Source organism: Lontra canadensis, unplaced genomic scaffold (assembly GCF_010015895.1).
Source record: "Lontra canadensis isolate GAN:19392208 unplaced genomic scaffold, GSC_riverotter_1.0 scaffold195, whole genome shotgun sequence".
In the NCBI taxonomy this organism is placed as follows: Eukaryota; Metazoa; Chordata; class Mammalia; order Carnivora; family Mustelidae; genus Lontra; species Lontra canadensis.
In genome coordinates, this window is record NW_022631189.1 from 1,221,251 (window position 1) to 1,235,136 (window position 13,886).

At 33.9% G+C, this 13,886-nt stretch overlaps 1 protein-coding gene across 2 annotated transcripts in view; it reads right to left on the minus strand.

Moving 5' to 3' along the window:
- Positions 1-13,886, minus strand: part of ARFGEF1 (ADP ribosylation factor guanine nucleotide exchange factor 1) — a 144,854-nt gene that overhangs the window by 81,184 nt on the left and 49,784 nt on the right. For both annotated transcript variants that reach the window (XM_032847874.1, XM_032847875.1), the window contains exons 5-7: positions 12,222-12,401; positions 9,653-9,929; positions 6,019-6,129 (exon numbers count right to left, since the gene is read on the minus strand). In XM_032847874.1, the coding sequence (XP_032703765.1) occupies positions 6,019-6,129; positions 9,653-9,929; positions 12,222-12,401 (568 nt within the window). The remainder of the gene's footprint in view (positions 1-6,018; positions 6,130-9,652; positions 9,930-12,221; positions 12,402-13,886) is intronic.

The following is a 13,886-nucleotide window of genomic DNA, read 5'->3' on the forward strand; positions in this document are numbered from 1 at the left end:
AGTGGGAGAAATTAAAGATCTTGAAAGGAAGTGCTCATGAAATGGCTTAGTAAAAGAAAGTACTTTGGGTTTCAAAGCTTAAGAAAATGTAAATGGTGCAACAGAAAGGTTAAAATGAAAAGAGAAGGAAAAAAATGAAAATACGAAGGTATTCAATAACCAAAAATTCTAAAGGCCAGTATTTGTTGTGAATTACTCATACATCAAAACTGATAAGCATCTAATGAAAAGGCTATACAAAAAAAAAACCTAAGGGAAAAAAATCAAATAACAGAAAGATTATAGATGATTCACTAAAAAAAGAAATATAATGGCCCTTATATTTGAGAAGACATTTAATTTTCATCCACAGAGAAATGCAAATTATAACCAAACTAAGAAGTGGATAAAGAAGATGTGGTATACATATAGACATGGAATATTACTTACCCATGAAAAAGAATAAAATCTTGCCATTTGTAACAACATGAATGGATCTAGAGGGTATTATGCTAAGTGAAATAAGACAGTGAGAGAAAGACAAATACCATATGATTTCACTCACAGGTGGAATTTAGGAAACAACACAAATGAACAGAGAGAAAAAAGAGACAAAAAACCAAACTATTTAAATACAGAGAACTGGTGGTTCAGAGGGGAAGGGGAAATGGGTGAAATAGGTAAACGGGTTTAAGAATACACTTATCATGATGAGCCTTGAGTAATGTATGGAACTGCTGAATCACTATACTGTACACCTGAAACTAATACAACACTAAACGTTAAATATACTAGAATTAAAAAAAATAATAAACTAAGAAACATTTCTCACCTAACAGGTTGGCAAAAATTCAAAACTTTAAATTCCACTAGCAATTATCAAGAAAAAGGCACTCTTACATATTGCTGGTAAGAGTGCAAAATGGTACAAAAATAAATAAATAAATAAACAAACAAATAAATAAATAAATAAGAGTGCATAATGGTACAATACCTATGAAGGGACATTTAGCAACAGCTAATTAATCTTCATATTCATTTATCACTTGACCCAGTAATCTCACTTCTATGAATCTTTCCTCAATATAAACCTCCACAAATATGAAACAACACAGATGTACAGGGTTATTCATGGCAGCATTACTTGTAATAGCAAAACACTGGAAACAATCCAAGTTCCTGTCAATAAGGGACTAATTAAGTCAACTATGATACATCCACATAATAGATTACTGTGCAGAGAGCCAAGAGAAAAAAATAAGGAAAATTCCTACTGACTGAAAAAAGAGTATTTATAGCATATATTAAGTGAAAAAAAAGGGGGGGGACAAAAAAAAAAGAGGAGAAGATATACAATGTTTTGCCAAAAAGAAAGAGAAATAATGTTAAGTAACTGCTTATTAATCTGGGGTAAATACAAACACACACACAGGATAAACTAAAAGCTAATGAAAGTGGCTATCTATGTCAGGCAGGTCAGCAAGGGAAGGAATGGATAGAAGAATTCTGAGTACATGTTTTATATAATTTTGACTCTTATTCATGCAAGTGATCTTCAAATAAATCAATAAAATAGTTAATACAGTTTACTATTATAAATTATACAATTGTAAATAGTGTAGCTATTATTCATCCTCAGTAGGATGCATTCTAAATACACATATATTTAAAAAAATTGAACTTTAAATTAGTAAGTTGTTGCTGAGAATATGGGTTTTTACTGTGGGAAAAGGGAAATACAAATGTGAAAGGTAAGAAGATGAAGAAAAACCTAGTGGCACTGGATGTGACCTGGAACTATCAATATGAACTTGTGACGGTAGATCTCCCTGTCTCTGTACATTACAAAGGCTAAGAAGTAACGACACCATGACACCTCAGCAGGAATGAGTACACCTAGTCGCTAAATATAATTGCCCACTAAAAAGAACAAAAACTCCTTAAAGAAGTAACTGATTCCAGAGCTGGGGCAATGGAAAGTTGAACATTTAACTTAAAACACCTTGGTTCCAGAAAACAAGGAAATGCTCAAGATAATAGAATCACATCAGAAAGACACAGGAGCTGGATTCCTACTGGCCAGATCAAGAACAAAGAATAATGGTAAATGATTATAATACAATGCATAACAAAAGAACTCACGAGCTCACAGTATTATTTTTTTTAAAGAGAAAGAGCTCTTCTCCATAGAAAAGCGTCAATTAATGTTAGAATTATGAAATCACTATTTTGTAACCAATGCAATATGTAAGTCAAGGATCATTAATGGATGCTAAAACCACTAAGTGGACAGATCCTTCTATGATCTTGAAATAAGATTATTTATTTCGTATTTCAGTTGACCTACATGGGGCTTAGGAGTGCCAACCCCTCATGTAGTTGAAAACCGTGTAATTTGACTCCCCCAAAACTTGACTACTAATAGCTAACTGCTGCCCAGAAGCCTTACTGAGAACACAAACAATTGTTCAACATGTATTTTATACTCTATTTTTACAGTCAAGTAAACTAGAGGAAAAAAATCCAAAGAAAATCATTAACAAAAAGAAAATACATTCACAGGACTGTATTTATGGGGCAAAAAAACCTCAGATAAAGCAAATCCATGCAGTTCCAATCCATGTCATTTGTTGAAAGGTCAACTATAGTTATAAAGGTAAAAAGTCTCCCTTACACTGAAGAGACCTGGTGGTCATCATCTTAACCAAGTGATGAAACATTATCACTAATAGGGGTAACTTGTTGTTATGAACCAATTAACGTAACATGATGAATAAGTAAGTACCAACATTACCTATGCAGTATTCTTGCAAATACATTTGATCTAAATTAGGAAACTATTATATCAACTCAAAATGCGTAACACTCTACAAACAATATCATACTCTTTAAAAAAAGGTAAATGTTATGGAAGATGGGGGAAGAGGCAAGAGGACTTGTTCTAAACTAATGAGACCAAAGAGACAGAATCAAATGCAGCAACTGTACTCAGATCCTGTACTTAAAAAAGAAAAGGGAAAAAAATATATAAGAGAGACATTTTGGGAATTTGGGGACATTTTAAAATGTAGTATTTATATTAGATATTCTTAAAATAGTGTTAATTTTCTTAGGTGTGAAAATGAATTATGGTTATGTATGAGAATGCCCTTATTCTTAGAAGATACATGCTGAAGTATTTAGGAGTAAAGTATCAAGGCATATATAACCAATTTTTTTAAAGGCTCAAGGAAAGATGAGCAAAACGCACATATTCACATACATGTATGTGTGTGTGTGTGTAGGTCTATTTAAAGACACATAAAACATACGTACCAAAATTCTTAACAAGTACTGAATCTAGAGAAAGGACATACAAGTGTTCATTGTACTGTTCTTTGGACTTTTGTCTAGGTATGAAAATGTTCTGAGTAAAAAGTTACAAAAAATGAGAGAAAAGTTTCACTTCACACTCTGAATTGATATGTATTCGAGACTGGTGAAGTTTTTTTTGCAAAGGGCCAGTTAGTAAACATTTTGGGCTTTGCAGGCCATGTGGTCTGTTGCAACTACTCAACTCTACTTTTGTAGTGCAAAGATAGCTACTGAAGGCAAAACATAAACAAACGAGCATGTGTTCCAGGAAAACATTATTTACAAAAAAAAGGCAATGGGCCAAATTTGGTTCATGCAATATAATTTGCCATCCCCTCATATACATTATTAAACTTTTAAAGACTGCATGGACACACAATGCTCTTTCTTCCCTGATTCTAAATATACAGGGTTTTTTGGGGTTCGTTTTAAAATTCATATTCCTCAAGATCATGGCTTCAACTATTAATTTTAACAGAAGGACTCCCACCTATAGCACCTGCCTTGATATCTTACGGTAGATTTCTATATTTCTATTATGTATTTCATAAAATTCCCACATGGATGGTGTACCAGAAGCACATTTAGTAGTCAAAATAAAATTTAGTACATTTTTCCCCAAGCCAACTTCTCCTCCAACATGATTTAATTCTACCAGTTCTAAACCATCCAGCTACCCATTTAGGCTGAGAAACTGGCTGACCACCCATGCATAGAGGAGTTAACACAGTAGGCCTGAGACTGCCTATCCTCAGAAAGGTGGGCTTTTAAGGTTGGCCCTTGGCTGGCACCCAGGAACTTACATTTTGGGAGGGTTCCCACCATTCCCAGAACTAGTAAGAGTGGCTCACTGTGCCTAAACCATTTGCACAAATAATGTGGTTTATGCTAAAAACCAGCTTTGCTTTAGGAAATCTGAAATTGAGTACATTCAAGTAAAGGGAGACAACATAACTTTGGGCACTGAGTCTAATAGCTGCCCTGGTAACCAACACTCACAATCTGATGTGGAGGAATTAAGAACCTTCTGTGTGACTTCACTAGGACAGGATGCCTGAAGTGTGCATTTGATTTCCTGTAGACATTGCCCCATATGCCTTTTCTCTTTAATGATTTTGTACTGTACCTTTACCTGGTAAAAATTTTAATGGTGAGTATAACTAATGAATTCTGTGATTCCTTCTAGTGAATCACAAAACCCTGGGGTATTCTTGGGGATCTTTGACACACCTTATAATTTCTCTTTCTCACCCAGGTATTTTATCAGTTGCAAAGTCTTCTTGATTTAACATTCATTATCTCACTTCTCATTCACGTTTCCCTCTCCATTTCCACCGTTTCATCCTATTGAGGATTCCGTTACTACACTAGTCTCCCACTGTACTTTCTACTTCCCCACTCAATTTCTTGGTACATAATTCTAATTATTCCATCTCTTAATTTAAAGATCCTTGATGGTAATTTATTTTATAATGGAATGAAGCCTAAAATCTTAAACCTTTAATCAGCAAGTTTGTTCTTTAACCTTAGTTTCTATTATATGATATCACACACGTTCTACTTCAGCCAAACCACCAACTGTCAATTCCCAGGTGGTAGTCTGGCAGAAGTCCTCTCCTCTAGACTTGAGCCAACAGAGCTTCCAATACATCAAATACCACTCCCCATACCTGTGTGAATCCATACAGTCTAAGTTCAAGTGTCATCTCCTACATGAAGCCCTCCTCGATCACTTTAGCTGGAAATAATAACTTTTTTTTCTGAATTTTAATAGGATGTTAGCTGTTTCTTTGTAATGGCACTTATCACTTGGTCTATCTTGGATTAACTTTTGTATCCTCCTATAGTACCACACAACTGTATGCACTTCCTTAGTATTTGCTGAATGAAAAGATGAAAAAATGAGAAGGCAATTAGATGGATGCCTGGTTCTAGTGTTGCATTAAAGAAGAAAATATATTCTTAGGAAAGATGCTATAAGTGGGAGTTAGATATTGCTGAAACAGTATAATTGTCATTCAAGAGCCATAGTGTACATTTAATCATACATCTAGAAGTGTATGTAGCAAGGTACTTAGTCCTGTGCAAAAAAACCATGGGTAAATAAGCTTCAGTGGACTGGTCTCAAATCTAATCCTCTCTACAAACAGTACTATTTATGGAAAATGTGAGTTAAATTCCTAACAAACTTTACTACATCTTTATAAAACACATCTTTATAATACATCTTTATAATACAATCCATTAAGATAGGAACTGACCTTATATCAACTATACATTGGTTGTGATAATAAAGGTGTAAGAAAGCATGTTTTTTTTCCAAAAAAGATACACATATTCAAAACCAAATCAATTTTAGTATTTTCTAGTTTATAGAGTTTAGAACATGTAGGAGGATAAAGCATATATCTCTGCCACCAAACATAAAAACAAAAAAATGAAATGGCATCAACTTTTCTTTAATGCAGTAGGGAAATAATGGGTTTTTATAAAAGATGATAACTGAACCTGGAGGAAAAAAGGGAGTAACTGTTTTATAATTAAAGATACTTAAGTATTTTTCCTATATACACACTCCAATTTGAGAAAGCTTATATTTTTGCTCCACCCATTATATAAATAGCCCCCGTAGTGGGATGAAATATTCAAAGATAGAAAAAACTAACTTTGAGTGAAATACACTACCTCCAACAACGATGTTCACCATTTCTTCTACAATGCTCTGTACAATGTCTTGTGGCTTTTCCTCACAGTCATGGTTTTCTCCATCATATAATATGTCATTTTTAGATAATGCTTTAAAAAAGAAAAATCCAAGAAAATATTAATTTTTTGGAAGCTTTACTAAACATTTAAATTTAAAAACCTTCATTAAAAATTAAGAATAAAAGAAAATATGATAAATGAAACTAGAAGCAATTACAAGTTAAACCTTCAAAATTCGTAACTAACCCAAATTAAAAATATTTATAAATTCAAGTCAACTTAAAAAATGCTTTACCTGAAAAACTATTAAATGATGATTCAACTTAAGTAGATTTTCTAGATTATTCCTCTAGGAGCCAAATACTTTAAAGTATTTTGAATGAAACTTTTTTTTTTTTTTTTTTTTTAATTTCAGAGAGAAAGAGAGACAGCGAGAGAGGGGAATACAAGCAGGGAGAGCGGGAGAGGGAGAAGCAGGTTTCCTGCTGCGCAGGATCCCAATGCAGGCTCGATCCTAGGACCCTGGGATCATGACCTGAGCTGAAGGCAGACACAATGACTGAGCCAGCCAGGTGCCTCTGAATGAAATATTTCTAACACATCTGACACTCTTATAAGTATATATTAAATGTATTTAGAGCCTACATTGATTAATTCAGTTCATCAGTAATAACAAGCTCATCATTGTGCCTTAATATTTTTGAGGTTCTTAAAGAAGAGACATAGGGCTACCTGGGTGTCCACCAGTGCTTTCCAGTCCTTCCTTACTCTTTCCCCCAAATAATCCACATATCCAGTGTAAAACCAAATTTAACAAGAAAAGAATTCGTTCCCCAATTTAACAATCAAAAGCAGATTTAAAAGCCCATCAGAACTTCTGAATAGCTTAAGAGAAACTGGTAAAACCTGACACTCCAGAGTTAGCTTGCAGATAAAAACAGGATTTTCGCTGGGTTTTCTGAAATGCCGCAAATATCTCAGGAAGGCTCAATTAGCACTTTGGGATGCTTTGGGATCTGGGACCCTATTCCAAATGGCATCAGACTGCATATTAGTTGATAGGGCTAACACACCCATCCCCACTCACACTACTATAAAGGACCACTACTTATGACTCTGGCTTCCAGAATCTTGTCCTCTCTCTTGTTCACCACTACTAATCTATGTTTGCTACATTCTATAAAATACTGTATGCCACAAGGGGAAATTTGATTAATAAGCATACCAAATCGGTTTTATTTTATAAAAAAAAATTCAAGTACAATAACACTTAAATTTTTAGCAAAGTAAAAATATATAAAATTACCTCTGACAAGGTAATTTTTCCACCGGCCTTAAGCTTTGTATTTTTTTTTAAGATTTTATTTCTTAAGTAATCTCTACACCCAACATGGGGCTTGAACTCACAACCGCGATACCAAGAGTCACACACTCCACTCACTGAACCAGCCAGTGACCCTAAACTTTGTATTTCTGTGCTCTAGTTGGCTAAAATTATCTAGAATCTGAAAGTTAGTTTCAACAAAACTAAATACACACGGTCACTAATTTGTGTATAAAATAACTAGTGAATCAAGAGTCAATACTCACACAAATAATTTAACAGAAATAGATTAAAGTAACAGTAATATTACACACAGGAAATCATTAGAGAAGTTAACTATTATGTCCAAAGTGATATAACTAATTAGTGATAGAGAAGTGATTCAAAGCAGATAATCTAACTCCAGAGCACTCTTAACCAATGCTTCTCAGGAAGAATTTTTATTTTTATCAGTGATCGGGAGAAAACACCTCTAGGGCCAAAGTAATCATTACTATAGTACAGTGAGTTATGTTTTATTTATAATTCTGTATCCTATAAGGTGACTCATACACAGTAGATGTTTACATTCCCTGGGTCTCAGCCCATGTTGTTTCTTCTATCAGATAATCTTCTAGCTAGCCAATTCCAACTCCTATACAATAAGATTCAACTAAATCATGATCGCTTTCTCTACAAAGGTATTGCCTAACTCTCCTAAGCAGAATGACCTTGTGCATGCCACTTTCAGGATATTTATCACATTATACATCATTTATACACCTGACCATCCAGGGAGACCATGAGTACCTTAAGAACAAAGTTTTTATCTCCATCAGTTTTTTAACCCCAAGTCCCACATAGTGCCTAAAACATAGTATGCTAAATAAATGATTTACTGAATCTATGAAGAAATGAAGGAATAAATAAAGCACCAGCTTTATTAGAGATTAGCCCTTTCAATCAGCCCCTTTATAAACTCACAGTGAAAGTAGGTGAAATTCAGGCAAGGGCAGACTAGAACAGATTTACTATTAGCTTTACTACTGTCAATGGTTGGATTTATCAAAATTACCCCTTTTAAAATAAATAGTAAAGGACTCTGAAAAATAGTAAAAAGGCATCTAAACATACCACTGTTGATGTTCATGCCACTATTGTTGTAAAAAAGATGTGGCTAAAAAAAAAAAAAATCGAGCTGAAAATAAATTACAGAAGTCTTTTCTCAAAGAAAAATCTAGAATTCAGATAAACTCTTACTAAGCCCTAACCATCCTACCTCCACACAAACACAGTGAACAGGCAAGAGAATTTCCATAATTTTTTGACACCAACCTAAGAAGCAACAAAGGGAACAACCAAATTCCCTGGAATAGCTAAAGCTCAAAATAATGTTTGGAGGAAAAAAAAAAAAATCACTTCATGTGATTATTTTTAGAAAAACAAATTAGTAAAATAAATAAATGTAATTTAATTTTTGTTATCTTGTAACCTTTTTTCAAAAAAGATTTTATTTATTTGAGAGAGAAAGAAAGCATAAGCACACAAGAGTGGGAGGAGAAACAGAAGGAGATGGAGGGGGAATCTCAAGCTGACTCTATGCTGGGCACAGAGCCTGGAGCCCAACTTGACTTGAGGCTTGATCTCATGAACCTGAGATCATGACCAGAGAACCAAAACCAAGAATCAGACGCTTAATCAACTGAGCCACCTAGGGGCCTCATCCTTTTCTTATAAATAAATTTACTTAGAAAAATAGTATTGGAGAATATCTCAATTTTAGTGATTACTACACATCAGGACATAAGAATATTTCTGTATGTCAGGCAGTTGGTCTCTCAAAAGATTTCTTTTTATACTAAATTTCAGTACTTTATAGACCATAATATTTTTCCAAACCAATAACATTCTGATGCCCTAAAGGCTTCAGTCATATTCCAGAACCTTACTAAATAAATAGGTCTATTGTTGGCTCTGAAACTAATTTTAAGGAAAAAACTCAAGTTCCTATACAATATGCTAACAGATACTTATGACCTCTTTTAGTAACATATATCTCCTCCCAAACAAATCTGTAAATCATATTACTCATTAGATACCAATGAATGCATAGTATCATTAGTAGGTGTCTTGTGTGTAGAAGTCAATTAACTTCACCACTTAGCACAGAAAAATCCACATTACCATAATGTGTCTGATATCCATGAAGGCATACTACCCTCCCCCCATTTCTTTCCCAAATATGCGTGCCTACACACTCCCCTTTAACACACACACATGCCCCACAAAAACCCTTCTCAAAAAGATTACTTTCAGCTGCAGCTGCCTGATCAGCTTCAGTCTGTTCATTTTCTGCACTGGAAATATCAGATCCATTTTCAGGTTCTGTGTCATCCTGAAGGCTTTTATCCACATCATTTGTATGGGAATCAAGGTCCCCTTCATGTTCTTGGGACATGTGATCAACAGTTTGAGGTGGCAAATATCTAAGTTGAGGTGATTCAGGCTCATGATGGCTTACTGGAGACTGCAAAAGATGATGATGCTGCCGATGCCTTTCTTTTTCCATTTGTTTGGCTTCCTGCAACTGGAAAAAAATAAAATAATTTTCCAGTACTAGTAAAATGAGTTGTTTAAAATTTGGAGGGATAATGTTAAGCTGAACTATAAATCCTTTATATATAAGGCTACACTTTATACATCAGAAGCAGAGAACATAAAATATACTAAAACTACACAAAAACAAATAACAGTGGTTACTTCTTAGAGGGATGAAAATTGGTACATAAGAACAGAGATGGAAGTCTTTCAGTATGTATCTTCTCTTCACTACTTTTGGTGTTTGAATCATGTGAATGTATAACCTAAACACAACAAAATTTAAAAACTGAAATAAATTTTAATAGCCTCAGAATAATAATCGGATTATTGCCAATAGTGGATTTTCCGAAAATCAAATAAAAGTTTCACTAACGGAGGGGAAAAAGTGGATGGGGAAATAAAACACATGCTCATTTTTACTCATACATACATCAAAATTTAGATACCACAAGAAAGTAGTTAATAGTAATAGTTACCTATAGGGAGTGGGGGTTAAGAAATGACCAAATTAGAAACAAGAGTGGAAGGGAATTTTCAGTGTAACATGTTCTTATGTCACATTATTAAACCTCTTTGTAATTAAAAAAAAAAACAAAAAAAAACTGCACTTAATAAATAAAATAGCAATGAATACTTAAATTAAGTAGTTAAAACTCAAATCAGTTATCTTAATAGGGATGAAAAACTGTATCAACAAATGTTGAATTTTATTTTAGAAGACCTGTCATTATTATATATACAATACCACCTATAAAACTGGCTTACTTATGCTAAAAAGGTAATGATCAGAACCACAGGATTTCATTTTTTAGCACTTTATTGCTTTTAGACACATCTCTTCTGGTCCTCATGGCCTAATAAGAATGACTCTCACAGAGTTAATTTCCATAAAGGTAAATACTTTACTGTGCCCAAAATGAACATTTCATATTTCTTAGTAATATTCCAGTTTATGTGGAAATACCAGAGCTAATTATATGAATTTATAAAATAAAAATAAATTTAAATTAAAATATTTTAATGCTCAAAAGGTAGGAAGAACCCTGTAATACGCATGGTCCAAATCCCATATTTTACAGATACGGAAACTGATGGGCATGACTAGATGCACAGTTGGAACTGGAACAGAATTTTCAGACCAATACTTAACCCACTCATGAGAAAGTCAACTTCCAAATTAGCAGTGAAGAACCTACAACTTGCAATGGATTCCTACCCTCAGTCTAAACTTCAACAGATGGTTTAGTGGAGCAAGTGCATGCTTTGGTGGAACAAGTGCATGCTTTGGAATCATAGATAAGCATGGCACTGAATTCTAGTTCTATTTATTCCAAAGTTACACAAATTCTAGAAATATCCTTTAAAAAATGTTATTGCATGAAAATAAACCTTTAAACATTTTCTATAGACTTCCATACGTTCTAGACTAGGGTTTCTCAACATCAGTGCTACTAACATTTTAGATCAGATAATTCTTTCCTGTGGAGAGGGGCTGCCCTGTGTGCTTCAGGGTATTTAGAAACATCCCTACCCTTTACTAAATTCAGATTAAGTACAATGTCAGATCCTGGATTGAATCTTGAAACAAAAAAAGGACATGTGCAGGAAAATTGGTGAAATACAAGTAGGCTCTGCAGTTTATTTAAAAGTAATGTACAAGTGTCAATTCCTGATTCTGATTATTATAATATGGATATATAAGATGCTGGCATTAAGGAAAGAGAGTAAAGGAGATCTCTCTGGAATATCTGAAGTTTAAAAGAGGCTAAAAAAAAAGTTAAAAGTTGATTTGTAATTATGAAGACCTAAACAATTTAAAAATATGTACAAATGATTCTTTAGTTGATCTGTTACCCCACCAAATGTATTTCCACAATATAGATACCTATTTTATTTTTAAAGGACGCAATGACTAAAATATTTTATAGCAGAATAGATCAAATTAGGTAGTTTTATATCTACATTAAACTGATCTATTAAGCTTGACTACAATAAAAAATATTATCAATTCATAAACAACACTTCCATGAGGATGACAACAATAAATATCTTTCAAATTCTACTTGTGCACCATGAAAAATGTTTTTTCCAAAGTCAGACAAGTCAGTAAAACCTCAAAACAAAGCAAAATAATTCCACAGATCTCCAGTAAGTAGAACTGTAAATGAAAATATTCTTCTCTACAAGCACAAAAGATTTCACTGTAATTTCTCTATAAACTCTTTTCTATATTTGATGCCTGTGGTATTCTTTAAATCTATCTGTTTTTAATACTTACTGCTTGGTTTTCCATGCGTGCAAAGATAACATTTAGCATCTGAGTAAGAGTAGCTTTGGCTGTTGTCTGATTGATGAGATTTTTGCTTGCTAGATAGATATTGTAACATGTTCTCACAGCTTGCAGTACAGTTCCTTCATGAATTTCTATGTGTTGAGATGTTACTGCAGTAAGTAAAGCCTTTAAAAAGAAAGACACACACACACACACACACACACACACAATAAATAAATAAATAAAAAGAAAGACACAGTTGAAGCACAAAAATATGACTATTTTCAGACACCATTACCACTTTCAGTACACACTCGCAGAATTCTCAGTAAACACCAAGAGAATTTCTACCAGCCTTGAATACATATCTTCAATTGGTAATAATTTCCAAATAATCCAAACCTAGAACACTAGAAAATAATTCAATCATACTATTTCAACCCAAGTTTCATTTTAATAAAAATATTACTTAGTTTCTTAAAATACGCAGCATTTCTGTCACAAAAGAACAGAGATATGCTTCATATGATATATCTGTTGAATGAGACTGTCAACTTTGGAGGATACACAATGTCCTACTCACTTCCAAATTTTTCTGAGATCTTTCTTATAGACCAGACTCAATAAATGTACTGCTGTTGTTGTTGAAGAGGTTTACAAATAGAATACAGCATTAAAATATCAGATTAAATTAGAATAAAGCATTTAAAATACTCCTAAATGAATCCTCCAACAAAGTCAACAACTTTAATTTGCATGAAATTCCATTAGGGTACTTGCAATTTCTCAAGAGCAAGGACTCCTCAGTCCTTTTATGCTGTACAATGCTATGCAGTCAGCACTGAGTATAAGCTAAATAAACCATGACTCGTATGAAGCTGCAAATGATAGGCCAACTGACAAATGATAAGCCAACGAGCTTTTTTAGAATAAAAATATGACTTGTGAAGTGAATACAGCTATGAAACTGAAAGGCTCAGAAGGGGCTACATTCACACATGAAAAACACTTGATACATGTAAATGATTTCAAAAGTACTAAAGGTATAAGAAAATTTTACTGTATAAATGCATCACCACTACCACTTGTAGTCATATTAAGAATTCAAAATTTATAGGAGACTGAAAAAATAACTTTTTTTTTTTTTTAAGATTTTATTTATTTATTTGACACAGAGATCACAAGTAGGCAGAGAGGCAGGCAGAGAGAGAGAAGGGGAAGCAGCTCCCCGCTGAGCAGAGAGCCCAATGTGGGGCTCAATCCCCGGACCCTGAGAACATGACCTGAGCTGAAGGCAGAGGCTTAACCCTCTGAGCCATCCAGGGACCTCCTGAGTGACTTTTCTTTAAAGGAGTTTAATCATCCAAGTATATTATAGCACAAACCCAGCACAAAGTTCGGCTAAGCAGGTTCAGCAGATGAAAAGGTACAAGGAAATCAGGAAAGCTGGTACACAAATAGTTCACATGGTGAAGCATGAGACTAGAGGTCAGACTATAAAGGGTCCAGAAGTAGAGAAAAAAGTAGAGGGGTCAAAGGAACATCACATGGACCCTAAAGCTTGGAAGATGGAATATGTACAATCAACATTCCAGAAACTGAAAAACTCTGGGGGCCCAAGCCTAAATCGGGACCTTCAAAATAAAAGACTTGGAAATATAATCTTCCAGT